At 46.0% G+C, this 23118-nt stretch overlaps 1 protein-coding gene across 2 annotated transcripts in view; it reads right to left on the reverse strand.

Moving 5' to 3' along the window:
- MSN (moesin) overlaps window positions 1–23118 on the reverse strand; it is a 128222-nt gene that overhangs the window by 12783 nt on the left and 92321 nt on the right. For both annotated transcript variants that reach the window (XM_074207760.1, XM_074207761.1), the window contains exons 2-4: window positions 13913–13996; window positions 1423–1518; window positions 228–502 (exon numbers count right to left, since the gene is read on the reverse strand). In XM_074207760.1, the coding sequence (XP_074063861.1) occupies window positions 228–502; window positions 1423–1518; window positions 13913–13996 (455 nt within the window). The remainder of the gene's footprint in view (window positions 1–227; window positions 503–1422; window positions 1519–13912; window positions 13997–23118) is intronic.

Genomic DNA, 23118 nt, shown 5'->3' on the forward strand with positions numbered 1-23118 from the left:
CGAAGAAAGTCAACAGTTACAACCTTAAGGTCCAGCTCCAAGTCTTATTTGTTACTAGCTTTCATGTCTAAAGCATGGAAGCTTTTCCGAAGCACTTTCCCCACAAGCACTCTGGAAGATTTGGTGTGTATTTTGTGCCCCTTTTACAGAGAGAGAAATGGGAAGCTTAAGCAATTAAGAGTGTCATTAGGGAGAGCAGGAGGATCTCCTGGTCCTTCTGGTCATACCTCTGGGGCAGCAGCTTATCCCCAGCCAAGTAGCCAGCCTTGTGCACCTCCTTGTTGAAGTCGCCATACTTGGACTGAACTGCATAGGAGGCCAGCAAGACAGCAGTCTCTGGTGGGCAGTAGATGTCATCATTAAGGATGCCCTCCTTCACTTGCAGGAAGAAGAGCCTCTGGGTGATGTCCTGAATCAGCTCCTCTGACACGTCTTCAGGGTAGAACTTGGCCCGGAACTTGAAGAGCAGGGGGCTCTCCTTCCGAACATCCTGAGCTGTCACCTGAGACCAGGGAAACAAGCTTAGGAAAAGCCTCTCTCCACTGTCACCTCCTTTGCTGTACCCACTGCCTTGGGGCCTGAGAGAAGTCTGAGCACACTATGAAGTGACGTGAAGCAACGAAAGCAGAACCAAAAAGATGTGGCAGCTGAGCTTAGATGAGTGCCACAGAAAACCAGGGTGAAAACACACACACACGGGTGGAAATAGCCCTCACATACACTGCCAGACTCGGCAGCCTTGCCAGGCATTTTTGTTTAAATTCAGGAGAAAGGGGATGTTGAGAAATGGTTGAAGTGAAACGGAACCAAAAGGAATGAAAGCAAACAAGGTGCTCAAAGATCATTCAAAAAGATGGTACCAGACATGAATGATGCAATGTCCCCTCCTGAAGGAGTGCAGTCCTACGATCCAGACCCTTCCAATCAGAAAATCCTTCCCGGGTCCCTTAGCCACTACATTTTATAGGATTTTCCTGGGTCCTCTCTCCATGAGGCCAACCCACTTAAGAGCAGGACAGGGATCAGGGTCTGGCATCCCCCCAATGCCCTGATTCCAAGCTCTAGAGACGCTCTGGGCATTTCAGCTTCAGAGGGAAGAATCCTTACTCTCTTGACCGCACACTAGGCCCGGGGGTTCTCCAAGCTGGTCCTCCAAGCTAGTCAGCAGTGACCACTGGGCCCCAGCTGTGAATGCTTAGGCAGGGCCTCCCTCTGCATTCCCAGAGAGGAAGGAGGCGGCCAGAAATGGGTAGCCTGGAGCCTCTCTTCAGCCATGCCAAGACAGATACGGTGTCCCGTGGGAAGGGTCCGTAGAGCAAAGGTGAGAGCTGCAAGGGACCCTTAAAAAGCATCAAATCCACAAGCTCACATTCATGCACTCCCACACGCTTTCTTTTTCCTTGCCACAGTCTAGGCATTTACCTTTTTATTAAGTTTTAGCCATGTGGAGAATCCCTTGGTGTCTTGGTACTGCAGGCCAAAGAACCAAACTTCTCTCAGACCAATGGTCTTGACAACCTGGGGGAGGAAAAGGAAATCCCACTGAGTCCCTCATCCCTTCTCTGGCATTTCCAGGATGGGCAATGAGGGGAGGCAAGGGGAGGCATTAATTAAACCTGCTACCCTGGATCTTCAGGGATTCCACAGCACCTGTCTTACACAGACATTGGATGGAAGAGGGTGGCACATTGTCAGGACAGACAGGTTCAAATCTGCAGTTCTGTCATTTATTAAGCTATGTGACTATGGGCAAGTCATGAACTTTTTGAAAAGTTTTCTCCTATAAAATGGAGATTAACCAACTACATTCACCCCCATACAAGGCCTTGGTAAGGAATGTCATAAGCACTGGAGAGACAAAGGCTCTCTGGCCCAGTGGTTGATAACATAGATCATAATGCAATCTGTTTGCAGATGGGAAAACTGAGGCCCAAGAGAGTTAAAGAGGCAAAAACCCAGACCTACAGTGGCCATCCAAAATAGCTAACCAGGGATGCCTCAAGCAGTTCTTGCTACCTGCCGTGAGAGATCCCAAGGCTAGTTTCAGATTCCATCTGTAGAAGCAGAGATTTGACCCTCTCGTGAGGTGCAGGGAATGGAAGGGACTCACCCAAGGGCCTGTAAAAGATCCCAGATCTAGAGCTGGTAGGAGCTCCAGAGTCTAGCTAATCCAACCCTGTCACTTTAGACAGGCGTGTAAAAACTGAGGTCCGGGGGAGTGCCAAAGGCAGGATTTGAACCCAGGTCCTGAAAGGGCCAGAAAAAGATCAACCCAAAGAGCAGAACTCTGCTAGCCAAGATCCTGACTCTAGCCACTTACTACTTGCTAACAATTGGACCTCAACTTTCCCCTCTGCAAAATGAAGATTCAACTTGCTTTTTACCCCCAACAATGCAGTGCTCCATAAGTCTCAATGAGAATGCTTCAGAAAGATAAGACTATGAGACAGACTTCTCTCTAGGGCCAGCTCCTACTTGGGCAAGGGAAGGGAGGTCAGAGCTAATGGGGCAGCCCCAGTGAGCAGGCACAGGCAGGAAAGGGTACAATGCCTAGAAGAGACAAATGGGCTCTGTTCTCTAACCCCGGGCATCACCATGGCAATGGGGCCTACTCTGGTTTCCCCAGCGGTGGCCCCAGGGAACTCACAAGCATCATAATGAAAGGACACCAAGTACAAAGAATATGGGGGAGCAAGAAGAATGATAACAGCCTCGGGGAATCCTCCAGTCTAGTTTGGCCAGGGCAGTGGCTGGGCACTGGCTCTGGGTTTACAGTGTGTGGCCTGGGTCCTAGAGGAGGGTGCTGGCCTGAGCAGTATGGGGACATTCAACAGCTGTGTGACCCTGAGGAAGCCACTCAACTTTTCTGGGCCTCAATTTTCTCATTTGTAAAATGAGGAGGGGTCTCTATGGTTTTGGAAGACCACTGAACTCTAGGTCAGGGACAATGGGTCCAAGGAGGTTAAATCACTTGCTGTACAGACTGTGAGTGGCCAGAGGTAGAAGTCAGGCCCAGAACTCCCTGCCTCCAAATCCGATCCTTTCCACTATGATATTCTCTGGCGGAGCAAGTAGAACAAAACTAATTTCTTCTGTGTGTCCTCCCGGGGAGGGGGAGGGAGGGAAAAGAATAAGCTCAGGGCTTTTACAAACATGATCTCCCCACAGCTCTACAAGTTAGGTGAGATCCCCATTTTACAGATGGGGAAGCTGAGGCAGGCTGAGGCAGAGTAACTTGCCCAGGGGCACACGACTGGGATGTGAACTCAGTCTTCCTACCTCTAGACCCTAAACTCTGCACTGTGATGCCTGCTAGAGCCCCATACAGATGATGAATAGGCTTGAACCCAATTGTAGCACCATAGACTTGTTCAGCTAGTTGTCTTCCCTCTAAACCAGGAGGCCTTCGCCTTTATGGCACGCCTTTATGGCACGCCTTCATGGCAGGCAGTCTAGTGAAGCAGCCAGACCCTTTGAAATCCTCAGGGAGATGGGTATCCTGTGGCTACCCCAGGTTGAACTCATGCTGTGAACTTTCTTTTACTGTTTTAGACCCCTGTCACCCTTTCCTCTAAGACTCCTCCAGCCACCAAATAACAGCTCAGCAAAGCAAACAATGAGAATTCCTACTCTAGGCACCTCCAGCAGGAGGCAGGAGCACCAAAGCTGCCTTGTCATCATCAGATCAGGTACAAAGCACAGGAAACGTGGGAAGGCAGCACTGGGCCTGCCCCTCCCCCCGATCTGGCTGACTTACGGATGGAGGAACCCAGGCACAGGGAGGATGGGGGGGGGGGGTTGAAGGAAGGTGGATCTTGGACTATAGTAAGAAAAAGAGTGATCAAAAAATGACCATGCCCCCAGCTTTTGGGGGGAGTTCCCTAATGGGAGCAGAGGAAATCCAGATATATGACTACTGAGTTCCCAAGAGCTTGAGAGGGAAGCAAGTGTCTCACTCAAAGCCCAAAGAGGAGGGAGGGGAGAAGAATAGTCTCATGGAAAATCAGAGAATCTCGGATCTCAAGCCGTAAAAAGGCCAGCTAGCTATCATTTTCATTCTTACAGAGGGGAGAAATGAAGGCAGAAAAGTTCAAGACCTTGCCCAAGTACATAATCTAGACAATAGTGCCTACCTCCCAAAGTTACAGTACCAACCACATGAGACATCTGTCAAGACAATTGTAAAAGACTTGTGATGGACAAGGCCATCCGCATTCAGAGAAACAGCTATGGAGTCTGAATGCACACCAAAGCAGGCTATTTTCACTTTTTAAAATTGGTTTTATGCTGTAAGGGTTTTTTTAACTCCCTCAGGGTTTTTTGTTTTCTTTTGTTTTGATTTGTCTTCACAACATGACCAATATGGAAATCTGTTTTACATAGTTATAAATGTATAACCTGTATCAGATTACCTGCTGGCAAGAGGAAGGGGGAAAGAAGAGAGGGAGAAAAATGTGGAACCCAAAATCATACAAAAAAACAACTGTTGAAAATGGAAAAATAAATGCATACACATTTATATATGTGCACATACACATGTATCTATTTCCAATTCCCCTAAGCTGTGGATCCACTCCAAACATTGTTGCTTTGGGTTACAAGACCCAAGAACTCCTAAAGGTTCTACCCTAAGCAAAGCTTCTGTTGTAGGTTACAGTCACTCATATCCATCCCAATCTCCTTGACTGTCCTGTTGCCCTCTCATTGAAGTTACTTAACTGAAGTATATGTCAATTTGTGTGTGGATAATTGTGTCAAAATCCTTTTTAATGTAATCTTCCAGAACCTGGAGAGAAAGTCACCCCCTTTCCATCTCGCTCTGCCTCATGACCAAATAATTTTTTTTAAAAAAAAACCTCAGGATCAGCTAGGTGACACAGTGGATAGAGCACCAGCCCTGGAGTCAGGAGTGCCTGAGTTCAAATCCAGCCTCAGACACTTAATGACCTAGCTGTGTGGCCTTGGGCAAGCCACTTAACCCCGTTGCCTTGCAAAACAAAAAACTTCAAAAAAAGTTATCTGTCAAGTTCTTAGAGCAGTGTCTAGCTGGCACATAGCTGGCACTTAATAAAGGTGTGTTTCTTTTTTCCTTCCCTTCCTGCCCAAGGTCACCTACAGGAGCCTAGATTCAATGCTGAAAGAACATCTGTGGCCATCTAGTGGAGGCCCTTCATTTTAGAAAAGATGAAATTGAGACCTAGGGAGAAGAATGCACCTCAATAGGGTCATGATGACAGACCTTCACTCCCAAGAGTGTGCCCTATTTGCTCTCCCATGCTACCTCTGGCTAGGCTGCCATATTATATAAAGTCCAGCTTTCTTTGAAAGGAGGTTCATATTTTTATAGAGCTTCAAGATTTGCTTATCAACTTATTCTGATCCTTCCAACAACATTGGAAGATAGGTACTAATGTTATACACATTTTTCAGATGAGGAAACTGAGTTTACTAATTAATGTGCCCAAGGTCACACAGCCAGTAAGAGCCTGAGTTGGGGTTTGAACTGGGTCTTTTGGACTCCATTGTATCAAGATGGGTGTTGGACCTCACAGGTCTGACTTCTTAAGGGAAGCCAAGATTTACTGACAGAGGACAAACACAGTTCAGTTTCTGGAAGCCAGAGAATGGGAGAGGAGGGAATTCTTTCTAGGAACCAGGTCCCAAAGGGGGCAGAAATGCAGCAACCATTGATCTGTGATATGAGGCCAATCAGGTACTCCTGGAAATTCATCACTTAAGGGCCAGGGAGAGCATGGGAGAGGGGGCCTTTGGTCCAGTGGGGCTCAGGGAACCATTTCCCCACCAAATATTCAGTTGTCTTGGTATTTGGGGGAAGAGTCACATTAAGATTCCCCAGGAGAGGGGCGGCTAGGTGGCACAGTGGATAGAGCGCTGGCCCTGGAGTCAGGAGTACCTGGGTTCAAATCCAGTCTCAGATAATAATGACCTAGCTGTGTGGCCTTGGGCAAGCCACTTAACCCCATTTGCCTTGCAAAAAAAAAAAAAAAACCTAAAAAAAAAAAAAGATTCCCCAGGAGAAGCGGAAGCAGAAGTACCAACTCACATCTCCATAGTTTGCCAGGTATTTTCTTCACAAATCCTAGGTCCAGGACATGAAACAGAAAAGATGTAGAAGCTCCTCCCTCCCTCCCCCAACTTTCCCCCTTTCCCACTTCCCAGAGACCCTCAGTCTATGGCAGAAAACAAGCCAAGGACAAATATTGCTCCGGTTATCTGGAAAGGGGAAACAGGAACTTTTGAAGAGATTGCTACAAAACCCAAGTGATGGTGCAGACAAGTCTCTTTTCCTCAGTGGCACACAGAAGGTACTTAACAAATGCTCACAAACAGAGTGACAACTGAGGGGGTTAGACCAGACTCAGACTAGGTTATACTTTTGAATCCTCCCAAGTTTAGTGAGCTCTTCCTGATACCACACTGGTGCATCTAGGTTCTCTTTACCCTGTCCCTGGTCCTAAGCCTCCCCCATCCAATTAGCTGTCTCCTCAGAATCTCTTTAATCTGTCCCCTTCCAGCCACACCACAACCACCCTAGGGACCTCCTTCTCCTGCCATCTCAACCACTTCAACGGCCTCCTGTTTGGCCCCTCTGCCTCCAGTTTCCTGCCTTTCAAATTCATTTTCCACACAGCTACCAAGGAGACTTTCCTTCATCAGAGGCTCCCATCTTGCCCTCCTGCCCAAGAAGGTCTCGTGTCCCCCTCTTGCCTCTTGGATAAAACATCATCTGTTCACTTGGACATTTAAAGACCTTAAGGATCTGGGGCCTACCTGCCTGTCTAGACTTACTGAAAACTCTTCTCTCTCCAACACTTTACATTCCAGCAGAACAGTGGTCTGCTAGCTGGTCCCCATCCTTAATATCCCACTCCCTGTCTCTAGACTTTTGAAAAGACCGCTTCACAATTTGGGGGTATCTGGATGGAGAAAGAAAAAAGACTATTACTTTTAATTTTTAAAAAATAATTCCATGGGGGCGGGGGGGGGGGGGGGGGAAGGGAGCTAGGTGGATAGAGTATAGGCCCTGGAGTCAGGAGGACCTGAGTTCAAATTCGGTCTCAGACACTTAATAATTACCTAAGCCCCGTGGCCTAGGGCAAGACACTTAACCCCATTGACTTGCAAAAAAAAAAAAAAACACACACCTGCTATCTTATTGTCTGATCTTGCTGTCTCTTATACTTGATTTTTCTTCCTTAAGGGTATGATTTCTCTGTCATCACATTCAATTGAGGTGAATGCATACCATGGAAACAATGTAGAGACTAACAGATTGCCTTCTGGGAGGGGAGGGAGGAAGGGAGATTAGGGGAGAAATTGTAAAATTCAAAATAAATAAATAACTTTAAAAAAAAGGAAAATGAAAGATTCTGCCTTCCCCCTGGGCTGCTCCTAGTTTCCCCACTTCTGGTCCTTCCAGGTGTTTGTGCCCCACCTCATCATGGCACATTGATTTGGTTACAGACTGTATTCACTTCTCTAGGAACACACTGCATCTTCCCCCTCAAGCTGAACTCTAAATTTGAGGGCAGAGACTTTTCTCTTTGGAGCCCCCTCGCCAGCTCTTCACAAAAGGGGGTAGATTGGCTCTCACCAATGTAAGTTTCTGGCAGAGCCCAAGATCATCTCTGGTCCCACAGGAGATGAAGGGACACACTGGTCCAGCTGACCAGTTTCTAGGATCTCCATTATGGAGATGAGGAAATGGAGATCTTCGGGGGGAAGTCTTGAAAGAGCTAAACCACCTCCCTCAGGATACTCAGCCCAGTGAGGTAACCAGTTGACTCTGTGTAGCTTCTTGCAGGTAAAATTCAAACTCAGATCCACTGGCTCTAAATCTCATACCTTTTCTACTTCCCTTACTTGCTTACTCACAGAAGAAGACCCTCTCCAGCCCCACAACCCCCTGGCTTCATCAGGATATCCATGAGGTAGCTGAGATAATCTCAGGCCCAATGCTAATCCCCACCTCATGATCCAATAGGATCCATGGTGAAAACCCTTCTCTTCCCAAGTAGTCTCTGGGTCAAAGCACTGAAGACAGAATCTCGGCTCTGCTACAAGCTTCTGGGCCTCACTTTCCTCATCTCAAAAACAACTGAGGGCTCTGACTCAATGCCTCTGGAGGTCCCTTCCAACTATGAGGATCCTGCCTCTCTGCTATTTCTCAGAGGTACGTGTCTACATCTAGGAAGGGATGAGAACACATTCACCATGGCCAGGGAAGGAGCCCAGGCCACATAGTGCGCTATATGGGCCAGAGGTCAGATGGGTGAGACATACTTTGCACCAGATAATAACAATGTCAACTACACCAAGTTCTGATTAGTCCAGTGGACCTTAGACTCACCATCAGCTAATAAGTACCCAGGTATATCCAGGGGCATTTGTGGTTTATTTCTGGTTGGTTGGTTGGTTTTGTAGGGGAGAGGTTCTGGGATACAAAACCCAATTCGCTTTTGGGGTTCTGAAATGCTTCTGGGTTAATGGGTACAGCTCAAAGTCAATGATCCCCAATCAGTGCTAAGGTGGATTTTCTTTGATTTACAGTATTGGGAAGTACAGTGGATAGAGAACGAGGCCTGAAGTTAGGAAGACTCCTCTTCCTAAGTTCAAATCCAGATTCAGGTATTTCCTAGCTCTATGACTCTGGGCAAGTCACTTCACTGTGTTTGACTCAGTTTCCTCATCTGTACAATGAGCTAGAGAAGGAAATGGCAAACTACTCTAGTATCTCTGCCAAGAAAACCCTAAATGGAGTCACAGAATCAGATACAACTGAAATGCTTCAACACCAATTGGTAGGAGTCATCTTGCCTCATGAGGGAGTATATAACTTTTAGATTTGTATATTCTCTTCTCCCTTATAAATATACTTAATAAGCCCTCTTATGACTGGGGGAATGCCAAGCCTGGGGCGGGGGGGGGGGTGGGAGAAGAGAACATTGGTCAGCTAGAGAATCCTAGGCTTTAGACTTGGAAAGGGCCTTAAATCACTCCCACCAATTCCCTCATTTTGCTGAGGAATTAAGCCCAACTTAGATGCCATCAGCAGAAAGAAGAATGGTGATTAGGGGCAGAGAATGGCTTCTTTCACCATGCAAGCTCTAAGAAGGCCAAGAAAGAAGGCCTAAGGTCTTCACTGAAGTGGTCATTAAGCCTGGAGAAGTTGTAAGGAGATCCTAATGCTTACTTATGTCCATCCCTTCATTTTCAAGGGAAACAGAGTGAGATACAGAAGGGTAGTACTGTGCCCAGGGGCATATGTCTCCTAAGTACTAGTGCTAGAATTCTAAGTCAGGTCTGTGGTTCTTCCAAAAAGGAAAAAGTCTAGAGCAATGTTCCAAGGAGTCCCTAGAAAGGGACTGAAGTCCACAGGCCCAAGGTCCAGGACTGGCATGAAGTTGTCAACAGCTAAGCTGGGGGCAGGGGAGGAAGAAATGGGAGGTTGCTAGCATCTTGAGTTCTTGGCTCATAGCCCCCATATGTTCAGGTCAAGGAGTCCCCCCAAGAACTCTCCAGACTAGATTTGGGGTTCAGGGGAGATCTTTGGCTGATAACTCAAGGGTTGTTGCCAGAAGGAAGGTGATTTTTCAACTAGAAAAAGGAAGCTTAGATCAAAGACCTTTATTTGTGTTGTTAAGACTCAAGTCCCCTTCTTTCCAGCAGCTCCAAAGCATCTCCTATTGGACTATGGGCAAATTCCTTAAACTCTCTGGGCTCACCAGGCTTAGCCCCAAGCCCCAGCCCAGCCTTCCCCTTTCCTAAGGCTATTTCATAATCCTTACAATTCCTGGTCCACAGTGAGACTGGAAACAGGCTCCCACTGCAAGTCCAAATAAGGGACCTTAGCCAAGTTTAGGGAAACTGGGAGGGGTTGAAGTCTTAAAGGTGATGGCCAGGGATAGATTCTGCCAGCGTCCTCCCGAAACAGGAGCTGTCCCACTAGGCCTAGCTTTCTAACTGGGAGTGATAGGGCTACAGGCAAGGAAGCTTCTATCTCCTCTCCAGTTAGAGCATTCCTAAGGCAAGCAGCAAGGCCCTTGGCCTCTAGACCAGTGGTCTGGCTGTGACAGTAGCATGGTCATGCCCACGAACTATCATGAGAGAAGGCCAGGCCTACCCTCCCATTGTTGCTTGTTATTTAAATTGCTAGTGCAGGGGCAGCTAAGTGGTGTAGTGAATAAAGTACCAGCCTTGGAGTCAGGAGTACCCAGATTCAAATCTGGTCTCAGACACTTAATAATTACCTAGCTGTGTGGCCTTGGGCAAGCCACTTAACCCTATTTGCCTTGCAAAAACCTAAAAAAAAAAATTAATTAATAATAAATTGCTAGTGCCAAGCAGGGCCCTTCCTCTGTTCTGTTCCCTGTTCTGGCCATTGTTCATACAGTTACTGGGACCTAGGAAAGCCCACTGTTTGTCAGCACCTCCACATGGCAGCTGGCTGGGCAGCCCTCTCCATCCCAGGCCCCAATACCCCTAAGGGACTTGATAGATGGCCATGTTTTATTTCTCACTTCATCATATGAGCATAAGATTTAGAACTGGAATGTACCTTTGACGTCTGGTCCAATTCCCTCATTTTATAGATTAAGGAAACTGAGCTAGGGAGGGGAAGCAACTGGTATGGGTCCCATGGGGTTACCTTAAAGCAAGGTCCTTCCTCTCTTCCCATAGGTCCCATGTTTCTTTCGATAAAATACAGGAAGTTAAGAACAAACAAAATCTATTCTAGTTGGAAATCCCATGAAAACCCCAGGTGGTGAAGCCAGGATTCCATTCCAACACATGCTCACTGCCTGTGGGTCACTGCAATGATTTCCCAGGGTCATAAGGGGAAGTTCAGGGAGAAGAGAGCCATTACACTCCAAAATGCTGCCCGCAATGGTAGGAGGGGCAATGCCAGGCCAGTGTCTAGTCACAGCTTATGAAGTGCTTTCAGACACACAAGGAAATACGTCAGTTGGGACTGGGACTGGGCAGGGGAGAAATTGAGAGGGATACCAGGAAGTAGAATGTCAGACTGACCTGGAAGAGAAACCAGAACAAATTTATTTGTTGTTTGTAGTCTGTTCATTCTGTCATTTCATTTACATTAGATTATCTTGTTAGAGTATTTGTTTTTGCCAATAAGAAAATAATTTTTAATTATACATTTAAAATACCTTCATTTTTTGTTATCCTATCAGGCCCTCTTAGAGGGAAGCAATATGGCAACATGGTGGGTCTTAAAATTAGCAAGAGCTGGGTTCAAATCCCACCTCAAAGACATATTAGCTGCATGTTTCTAGATGTTTCATTTCTTCTTCCCAGGTCTTAGTTTCCTCACCTGTAAAATGGAGGCATTGGACTCAATGGCCTCTGTAGTGCCTGCCAGGTCTATATCATAGAAGACCATGAAGTCTGAAAGACCTGGGAGGCAGGTGTTTCTCTCTTAACTGGCAGACTCAGGAGTGGTTCCATCACCCTGAAGAGAGGCATCCTGAAAAGCCTTAGGCAGGAGTACCCCAGCAGAGACAACTCCTGAACTTGCTGGGTTTCATTTGGAAGCCTAACTGGAGAACTCAGGCAAACATCTGGGCCATCTGGGGAGCTGAGGCTGGGCATAGCCACTAACCTCTGGGCCTTCCACGAAGCCACACCCTTTTCAGGAAACAAAGCCCACTTGGGACTCCTGGGGCACCAGTAGCATCACAGTAGAGGGAGGCCAATTAGAAGGGGAAGGAGGAAAGCTTCAAATCAAGACCCTTCATTGTTTCTGGACTAGTTCTGCCCTGGGCCACCCCAGCCACATGGCACTCCTCCTCCCCCGGTGTCTGATGGACAAAGCACCCACTGTCATAGAGGAAGGATTTCCGTCACTTGGACAAGGGCTAACTGATGCTTCTCCTCCTTCCCACTGATTGTGAGCCCCTTCAAGCTGGCCACCAGAGGCCTGCTTCTCCCAATGGGCTCAAGGACAGGCCCAAAAGACCTCCTCTGTCAAGAGCTTGCCCAGCTCTAGGCCTAAGCCCCTGCTGACAAGGCCACTGTGGACTAAACAGTCTCAAGTGAGTCAGCCATTTCCTGACTCCCTCCCCACACAACCTTGTCTCCTAACAGAGGGAAACAAGCCTCTGTTGTAGTGAAGGTTACAAAGGTTGCTGGAAGACCACCCAGAGCTCACAGGCCATTGTAACCCCCTTTTTTCAGACAACCTGTTGCAAGTCTGCCCCACCCTGTTCTAGTTCATTTCTATTACTCTCTAGTGAGTATCAGATTCGGCCTCTCCACTGGCCTTCTCTCCCAAGTTTATATCATCTGCAAACTTGAGAAGAATGTCATCTGGGTATTTGGATCTTTCTCTGACATTTAGCTCCAAGCACAGAGCCAAGTTCCCTTGGGCACTTTGCCAAGGACCTTCTTCCAAATTAATGTTGGACTGCTCATAAGCCGATGAATCAGGTCATTTGACCAATTCCAAAACCATGGAAAGAGAAGTCTTTTTCCAGCCCTACCACTTGACTTTTCCTTATGAAATGCATGAGAGATTTCATGAATAACTTCTCTCAGATTGAGGCAATCTTTATCTCTAGAAGTCTGTCCCTTGATTTACCATTTCAGGTAGAGCCAAATCAGAAGAGCAGATGAGATTAATTGGACATGGCCAGACTCGTAAAAGGGCTTAGAAGAAGGCAGTCCTGATTATCAGGACTCACCCAAATGGCTCAAGTTCACAGAATTTAAATTTGGAAGGAAGCTTAAGAATAATATCTAATCTCCCTTCTACAGAGGGGTAATTTTGTTGTCATTAAATTGTTTTCAGTCATGTCCAACTCTTCCTGATCCCATTTGGGGTTTTCTTTGGCAGAGATTCTGGAATGGTTTGTCATTTCCTTCTCCAGCTCATTTTCCAAAAGAGGAAACTGAGACAACCAAGGTGAAATGACTTGTCCTGGGTCCTACAGCCAGTAAATGTCTGAGGCCAGATTTGAACTCATGAAGATGAGTCTTCCTGACTCTAGGCCTGACACTTTATCCACTGTAGAATACTCTAGTTGGTCATAGAGAGGGAAATCAAGGTCCAAAGAGAAGGCATTTACCAAAGGTCACATCTATAGTTGCACAGAGGGTCTTTACACTTCTGTTATAGGAGCTCTAGAACTGGAAGGGTCAAAAGCCAGCTAGTCTAAGTCATTCATTTTACAGAAGCGGAAACTGCGGCCCAGAAAGGCAAAAAGACTTAAACCAGCCTGACTGAAATCATTGCTTCCTTTTCTAGACATTCTTAATAACCTATTCTAGAATTCTGCCAGGGCTCAACTATTTTGCTAAATTTTGTTTTTGCTCTAAGGGCAGATTTTATGGGTTAAGGTGGGTAGGTCATAGCTATTGGGAAATGATTGGTATGGAGGGAAAAAAGAATTGCTGCAACATTTTTAAGATTATATAAAATAAAAAAATAAATTAAAAAAATTTAAAAAAAAGATTATATAAAATATACACAAAATTCACAAGCAAAACAAGGGCTCAGCTCCCATATTCCACCAGGGAGAATGGGTCCCAAAGGTACAGGACAGGATCTCACACATCACTAATTCCCATTTTGACCAAGGCTAATTCTGCTTTATACTACTTTTCAAACTGTGAGCAAGAATCTTGCCCTCTCTGAGTATAAATTGGGAAAGAATGGACATGAAGATGTCTCAAGACACACTCAGGACTATCATCAAGGCCCAAGTTCTGGTTAATTCCAGGCAAGTGGAACATATAGTGGGAATACAGAACCAAAGAGGAGAGAACACTGTGGGTTCAAGTTCACTTCAGCCCAGATACCCCAAAGCTATCCCCTCCCAGCATATGCTCAAAGTGAAGGGCCAGAATTCTTAGAAGGGAACAAAAAACTCACCTGGTCAAAGAGTTGCTTCCCAGTGGTGTTGGGTTGGATGGCAAACTCCAACTCAGCATCCATGGTGGTCACCCGAACACTGATCTACAAGAAGACACACACAGAGTGGGTGGTTAGTCTGGCTCTGGGAAAGGGTCTGTCTTTATATGGTGTGGGCAGAATGCAGAGCCCCCAAGGACAGTATGCACAATAACTGTAATTATGCAAATAAGGACGACATTAAACAGCTTTAGTTTCTGACTCCAGTCCTCTGGGGTCCAACAGAGCAAGTGTAATCCCTCTTCTACGGCAGGAACCTTTTAACACCCCCACCCTCAAGAAGCCTCTCCTCCAAACCAACCAACCAAACTTCCTTAATTCATCAATCCCCTTTAGCAAAAATTGCAGAATTTTCCTATCCCAAATGCCCTCTGCTGGATACTCTCTAGCTTAACCGTGACTTTACCCCCAAAAAAGGAGCCACAAGAAGTCCTGCACAGAACTAAGTTACCTTGACACCACAATTGGTCCTCTGGGCTACTGTTATCACATTGTGACTCTACTCTCCTCCCCAGATCTCATTAAAAAAAAATTGTTATCTAGCTGTGCCTCCATTATCCTGAATGGTCACCTCAGAAAAACAAAAATCACAAAGATAACTAGAATTCTCCAGGTAAAATGTGAATGACTGAACTGGGTCCATCATCAAGGGGATTCAAGAATGGGTTTGGCCATCTGATCACTCAAGTCTCTTTCCAACTCTGAAGATACAAGATTCTGGGAATGAGTCCCAACACCCAAGCTCTGCTACTCACTCTATGGGCAAACTGCTTCCTCTCTCTAGGTCTCAGTATCCCCATTTATAAATTGAAGGAGTTGGATTCCCATCTCTAATTCCTATGTGTTGCAGCTGGAAAAATTCTGAATTAAATGGTCAGGAATCATTTCTTTGGATATTATTTTACCCCCCACATAGGATCAAAGATTTGTAGTTTTAGAGATGGAAGGTCACTGAGTTCAATCCCCTCATTTTTTTAAAGATTTTATTTATTGAGTTTTACAATTTTTCCCCTAATCTTTGTTCCCTCTCCCCAGCCCCCACAGAAGGCAATTTGCCAGTCTTTCCATTGTTTCCATGGTACACATTGATCCCAATTGAGTGTGATGAGAAAGGAAATTATATCCTTAAGGAAGAAACAAAGTATAAGAGATAGCAAGATCATACAGTAAGATATCAATTTTTTCATTTTTATTAAAGATTTCTTTTATTTTGAGTTTTACAATTTTCCCCCCAATCTTACTTCCCTCCCCCCACCCCACCCCCAGAGAAAGCAATTTGTCAGTCTTTACTTTGTTTCCATGTTGTACATTGATCCAAATTGTGTGTTGAGAGAGAAATCATATCCTTAGGGAAGAAACATAAAGTATAAGAGATAGCAAGATCAGACAATAAGATATCAGTTTTTTTTTTTTCTAAATTAAAGGTAATAGAACTCCACGGTTCTTTCTCTGGACACAGATGGTATTCTCCATTGCAGACAGCCCCAAATTGTCCCTGGTTGTAGCACTGATGGAATGAGCAAGTCCACCAAGGTTGATCATCACCCCCATGCTGCTGATTCTTTGCCACCACAAACAGGGCTGCTAGGAATATTTTGGTACAAGTGATGTTTTTACCCTTTTTCATCATCTCTTCAGGTATAGGCCCAGTAGTATCAACCCCCTCATTTTTACAGATGAAGGAATTAGACCCAGAAAAATTAAATGACCTGCCCAGGATTACACAACTAGTATCTAAGGCAGTATTCAAATCTGAGTTCTCCTGATTCCACACCCAAGGAACACGTATCAGGACATGTACCTGGGATTGGGGGAGAGGAAGCTTGAGCTTGAGCTTCTACTGCTTGGATTTGCCATCCTCCCTCTCCAAGCTGTGCCATTGTTTACCTTGTCTAGGGTTCTGAGCCTTTTTTTGTATTGTGGTCCCTTGGGCTGTCGGGAGAAGCTGACAGATTCCTTCTTAGAATCAGGTTGCTAAATAATTTAAGGAAATGCTACTTCATTTTGAGATCAGTACAAAGTAAGGTGCCATTTCTCTCTCTACCTAAGTGCACAAAAATCCTGAAATCTCTCCATAAGCTCCTATCCTACAAGTCGCTCGACCTGATAGTTTAATCCAACATCACAACCCACCTCTTTAAACAAACACTACCAAGAACAAGGAGGGGAAGGGGAGATAAGCTCACAGCTGAACCCTAACCTCTAGGACTCAGGGTAGAGAGTAGCACCACTGCTGCCCCAGCAGGATAAGACATAAATTGTATCCTGTCTGGCCTGGAGTTCATCTCTTTGTTGGAGGTGAAGTCTGAGTCTTATAGGCAACTGTAAGTTTGATTAGACCTGGGGGGTTGTTGTAGGGAGGTATTAGGGCCCAAAGCATAAGGAGCTCAGTTGAAAAGAACTGGGAGAGAAGAGTGTTCAGCCATGAGAAAAGAAGCCAATTGAGGCCAGCCAGGTTTTGGAGGAGGAGTGACTTTGTTCTTCCTGGCTCCAGAGGATAGCTACAGGAACAATAAGGAGAGTAACAGACAAGCTTTCAGCTCCATATAGTAGCTGGCTTCCTGTCACTGGAAGTCACTTGTGCAGGGAGGATTCCTGCCTGGAGGGGTATCCAATGCAGGGCCTTGGGGTCCCCTGAGGTCCGTGAGGAGCCCCAACTAGAGCCAAGTGGGCTTCCCACTGGATTTTTAATGTGTGGGCTTATTAATTAAAAACAGGCCATCCACAGACGTGTGGTTTTCCAAGTTGCTTGGTAGCCATCAGTAATACTTGTTTGGTGGCTCCTGTTCGTATCTGACCCCACTGGTCTAGGCAGCCTCTGATCACAGAATCTAAAGCTGAGTGGGGATCTTACAAAGGGGCAAACTAAGGCCTTCTGCAAGGTCACATACAGAGTAAATGGCCTAGTGGATCTTCCTACCTCGGTCGCCCCCAGGAGCCTAGATTAGAGCCGAAGGGACCTCAGAGATCATAGATTCAACCCCTTCAGTTATAAAGGAGAACACTAAAGAGCAAAGGAGACCCAGTGAGAGGTCATCTAGATCAAGGGTGCATCCTCATCTGACAGGAGGAAACATGGGTCCAAGGGGAACTAACTTGTCAATCAATGGGCACTTGAAGTGGTATGTAGCAGAAACAGGAAGGGGACAGGGTAAGAATGTCATCAGCCCTCAAGGAGCTCACATTTTAATGAGGAAAACAATTTGCCCAAGGCCATGTCTAACTACAGAGCTGGAAGGGACCTGAACAGCCAGAGTCTAAGCCCCTCATTTTGCAATAGGGAAATTGAGGCCCAAGGTCTCACAGGTCAGAAGCATCAGTTGAACTGCATGAATACAACATGCATTCCAGTAGAACGCCTAATCGCTCCCATTGATAGACGGTTTTGAAGGTTGGCAAAGTGTTTGCCATGTTTTATCATGTACCTATTTTGTACCAACCTCCCTAGATCTCGACTCTCTGTTGGAGAGCTGGCCCATCTGGTTTCCTAGATTCTGGCTACATGAAACTACTGGCCATTTGGAGGAGTATCTGGAACAGCCAGCAACATCTATGCCCTCAACCTGAGGTCAAGTCTCTTTGTCTCCTTCCTCTGGAATTCTAGTGTGGAAGGGCACCAGGTTAGGGCAGATGCTGACAGAGTGAGACAGAGATAGCAAAAGAAAAAGAGGAATCAGAGTCAGAGAGCCAGAGATGACTGGAGAAGAGGTCAGGTGATAGAAGGGATGAGAGAGAGCATTGGGGCTAACTCTGGGGCTAACTGGCAGTGAGCACGTGGCCTGGGTGAATTCACACATCCCAGTTCACCAATACCTGAGATCGTAACAGGGACTGAAGGCAAAGATACTGTAGTGGTCACAAGAAACTTGGAACAGAATGGCAACATTCAAAGGGATTGAACAAATCAATCCAAGCTCTTGAATCCAGTGCTACCAACTATATCTCCCACTATAGAGAAGGTTATTTCATCATTGTATAAACCTGCTCCCACCCCTTTTACATGCATACGCATTCCTCCCCACCCCACTCATGGTCATGGGCTCAGGACACTGATGCCCAAAGAGTCTACCACTGGGGGTCAGCTAGGTGGCACTGCGCCTTGTAGTCAGGAGGACCGGAGTTCAAATCCACCCTCAGATGCTTAATAATTGTCTAGCTGTATGACTTTGGGCAAGCCACTTAATCCACTGCCTTAAATTTTTAAAAAAAGAGTCTACCATTGGTCTGCCACCTTTTCTTTGCTTTAAGGCTCTTGCCTAGCTTTTAAAAAAACCAACCAACACAAGTGAAGGTGGAGGAGCCAACTGGAAGAAATATCTGCTTGCTTCATGGGTCATTCACACCTTAATGGGCACTGATGTCTCAGCAGCCTTCCTTAATGGGCTCCTTCCTACAATGTTTCAGGCCAGTCCTAAAAAGCAACTTTGTCCTAAAAGGAAATCTATTTGAGGATTGACAATAGGACTGAAAAGCCCGGAAAAGAGGAACAAGAGAAGGCAGCAGAGGGCAGGAAGAGACAGCCTAGAACAAACATTAGCATTCCCTAAACCCACAGTGACATTACAATTACTCCAAATCGGGAGACATCCGCCAAGTCAGCCAAACTTTAACCTGGGCGTTGTCCCTCAGCATCCTGCCTGCTACTCAGGCACCACTCCAAACTGGTCAACTAAAAGGGTCATTGGGTACCCTTTCCACTTCCTTATATGGAGATGGGGAAGCAGAGAGGCAACGAGGCAAAGGGGGTACCTAGTCACCTCTTGGGGTTTTGGAGGTCACCAGCAAGATAGGGTAGCTGGAGCCCAGAGAGAGAGAAGAGACCTGGGAGGAAGGGGAGGGAACAGAGGAAAGGGTGTGACTCCCAGAAAGAAACAAAAATTCCACAATCCAAGTAACCTCACCAAGTCTTATTATCAGGAAGAATCATGGGGGTGTAAGGGGTGGAGTGGAGAAAGACAGTGACAGGATAATTCAGAAAGCCCCAGTCTAAACTAAAGAGAGAGAAACAGGCTGACCCTCAGCTCTAAATGACAGTCATAGGAAGTTAGCTAAGAGAATAATCTGGCCTAACCATGTCATGCTACAGAGGAGGAAGAAAAAGGAAAAAAAAAAAAGGGGGGGGGGATTTGCCCAAGGTTATTCAGCTGGACAAGAGGCCTAGCTTCCTGCCTTAACATAAGTCACTAAGGTCCCTGACGGCTATGAGAACAAGAGACTCAGCTAACTCAAGCCCCTCATTCTTCACATGAAGAAACATAGGCCTCAGATTTGAAAGAATGTTAATGTAGGAGGTCACCATTTCTGTCTCCTCTTATTTCCTCCAAGCCAGGAGGAAATGTCAGAGTCTATGATATCTCAGTGGGGGCATTAATGCAGAAGAGGGTCTCAATCCCAGAAGCCATTGTACTTCCCTCAAGGACTAACAATCGCCATTTCTAGAATCCTTTAAGTCTAGAAGAGCCTTCCCTTTACAGATGAGGAAAGTGAGGCTCCATGATAACACAGCTAGAGGTGGGCCCCAGGCCTGACATTTCAAGGCATCACCTGATATGTACTGCAGCCAAGTACCTGAGGTACAACAAGGCCTAGTCAACTCATAACTTGTGACTCTAAACACCTCAACCCCAGGCATCTCAAACACAATGGTTTAGGATAAGTCCCCAGCTATTCTCCTGACCTGGGTTACCCTATCCTCCAGTCTCAGTTCACCTAGACCTGAACCAGTGAGGCATTGGGCTCTGCCAATAGACAAAAAATCGGGCCTCTACTTCCCACCTCCATTGGAGAAACATACTAATGTTAAGAATAGTTCCTGGCTCCATCTAGCTGACAAGGCCCACAAAGCACAGGCTATCCCAAAACCAAAAATAGAACCACTAAAGTCAGCAGAAAATCTTCCCAAGGAGCTTCAAGTCATGCCCCAAGTGTTAAGGGATGGGAGGAAAGGGGGTGGGGGGAAATAAAGTCACATGAGGAAGCCCCCTGCAGAGAACTGTTTATACAGTCCCATCCCAGCCCCGAGAAGTATGGAAAAAATTCTGGGCCTAAGCCAACACCTCTGGAGATTATTAGACATTTGAGGCACAGAGAACCCGCCCTGAGGTGGAGGACGGGATCCATTGGCTTCTTCCCCTTCATCCTCTCCCCAAGCATCCAGAGGGTCTGGAACAGCCAACTATTAATTGGTCACAGAAGTTTCCCACACTAGGTCCTACTCTGGGGATTAGAAGCCCCCAGCCTGGAGCACAAACATATGGCCCACCCTTGGTTCACTGCACAAGACCTCTCTACTCCCTACTTATCCAAAGGGAGGATAACCTCCAAAAGAACACTGAGGTCTTTATGGGGGCTGTTCCCATATCCAGACTCAGCCAACTTCACTCCACACCCCACATCATTATCATACAATCCTTCAGAGGCCACAATCCAACTTTCTCATTTTCCAGGAGAGGAAACTGAGGCCCAGTGAGGAGAAACAATTTGCCTAAAGTCACAGGGATAGTAAGTAGCAGTGGCAAGATTTGAAGCCAGCTGATGATTGTGTAGGTAGTATTATGCAAAGTCCTACACACAGTCCTTGTCCAGGCTCAGATAGTCAGCTTTGGCCCAGGACCCTGTATTCACTAAGGAAGATGGGCATTTGGGCTGGGAGTAGTGGTGGTGGTAGAGAGGACTCCTGAATAGAAGGCCCTCAGAACATCTGTCTAGCACTAACTGAAGGCTTAGAGGAGCCTATCTAAATGGTCCTTTAGAGTGCCTGTCTCTGGGCCTCAGGTTTCCTAAGCAACTCGCCCTTGGTCATAGTTAGTAAATAGCAAAGGCAGGTGCTTGAAACTCCAAATCTGGACTCCTTTCAACTATCATGGTACATAGAGAGAAACTGAGTCTCTGAAACAGGAAGTAACTTGTTCAAGTTCATAAGAGCTTGTAAATAATAAAACCAGGAATGCTTCCTATCCCCTGAAGGCCTCTGAGTCTAAATCCAGGATCCTCACCATACTAGAGTAGACAGGGACTCTGCCCTCAGGCCTCCCCCAATTCCCTACACTCAGTCTTCAATGCCCACTTCTTGCCACCTGTCTGGTATAAAACTATGGGCAGGGCAGGATGAAGCCAGCTTCTACTCAAGATGAGGACATTGCTTGAAACAACTGTTTTCCACAAAGAGAAAAGCAAGAGCAGCTTCAATCCCTAGCTCTCCTCCACCATCCCTGGCTCATTCCTTTCCTCCATACTTCCATTCCTTTGCTGCTCAGATCCAGTACTTGATACAGTTAATTATCTGCTCATGCCCTTCCTTTTCTGAGTCAATTAGAAGGCCAAGTTTGGCCTCTTCTGACAAAATGCAAAGTCCCTTCTTCACACTAACTCTCTACTGTTAAAAGTATCTCCAAAGGATCATGGAAACCACCTAAGTTAAATCATTGCCTTTACAAAGAAGGAAACTGAGGCTTATCAGTAGGGTCAGTGACTGAAAAGTCATGTACCAACTAGGTGGACAGTTGTTCTACCACTCAAGAGTCTTCCTGTCTTCAAAATCCATTCTCTATCTACTCCCCCATTGTTTCCCTCAGCCCAGGCCTTCAGATTCCAAACTACCATGTCTGAGACACAGGGAGCCAAATATGAAAGCACCATATTACATTTATGTAATGACTATGATTCACCAAACAGATCCCTGTCTCTGGGGCAGTCTCATGGGGCTCTGTACTATTACTCTTCAGAGACAGAAAGATAGAAATTGTAACGTGAGCAAGACTAGGCATTAGAAGCAATGTCAAGAAGAATAAGGTGGGGCGGCCAGGTGGCACAGTGGTTAGAGCACTAGTGCTGGAGTCAGGAGTACCTGAGTTTAAATCCGGCCTCAGACACTTAATAATTACCTAGCTGTGTGACCTTGGGCAAGCCACTTAACCCCATTGCCTTGCCAAAAAAAAAAGAATTAGGTGAAGACAGGAGACCCTGGTTCTAGGTCTGAGCCTGGATTGGCTGTGTGAGCTTGAGAAAACCAAGCTATTTCAAAAAGTATATGAAGTACCTCCAAGAGAGAAAGCACTGGGCTCAGCAATGGGGGATTCACAAAGATTCTCTCAGAGAAGGTTCTTGTCAAGCAAATCATAGAACTGAAGGACTCCATATCTGAAAGTGCAAGAAACTACAGGGGCCAGCTAGTCCAAGGAGGAAAGTGAGGTTCAAGGAAGGGAGAGCACTTGGCCAAGATCACACAAGATAGGCTGCCTCCTCCAGGAAAGCTTTCCTTTTTGTCCTTACAAATTACTTTTCAGCAACTGTATTTCAAGATCATAGACTTCCTTGGTAATCCAATGTATTTGATTTTATACATCTAAAAAGATGATTCTGAGAAGGGCTATAGATATCACCAAACTGCCAACCAAAGGGAACTGCCACACACAAGAAGTGAAAGATCAGGACACCATCTGTTGCCTAAGCCTCTGCCCCACTGCTATAGCAGAACTGAAATGGATAACCCTACCTTCCCCTCAACTGTGTTTGTTGAAATACTTCATTTCCTGCAAATTAACGCTTCTCTGAGGTACCACCTCACACCTCTCAGATTGGCCAATATGACCAGAAAGGCTAATGATCATTGTTGGAAGGGTTGTGGGAAATCTGGGACACTATTACATTGTTGGAGTTGTGAACTCATCCAAAATTTCTGGAGAGCAGTTTGGAATTATGCCCAAAGGGCAACAAAAATGTGCATACCCTTTGATCCAGCAATACCACTACTGAATCTATACCCTGAAGAGATGAGGAAAAAAGGGTAAAAACATCACTTGGACAAAAATATTTATAGCAGCCCTGTTTGTGGTGGCAAAGAATTGGAAATCAAGTAAATGTCCTTCAGTTGGGGAATGGCTTAGCAAACTGTGGTCTATGTATGTCATGGAACACTATTGTTCTATTAGAAACCAGGAGGCATGGGAATTCAGGGAATTCAGGAGGGAATTGCATGAACTGATGCTGAGTGAGATGAGCAGAAGCAGAAAAACACTGTACACCCTAACAGCAACATGGGGGCAATGATCAACCTTGAAGGATTCGCTCATTCCATCTGTGCAACAATCAGGGACAAATTGGGGCTCTCTGTGATCCAGAGAAAGAACCGTGGAGTTTGAACAAAGACCAAAGACTAGTACCTTTAT

This window comes from Macrotis lagotis, chromosome X (genome assembly GCF_037893015.1).
Source record: "Macrotis lagotis isolate mMagLag1 chromosome X, bilby.v1.9.chrom.fasta, whole genome shotgun sequence".
NCBI classification, from domain to species: Eukaryota; Metazoa; Chordata; class Mammalia; order Peramelemorphia; family Peramelidae; genus Macrotis; species Macrotis lagotis.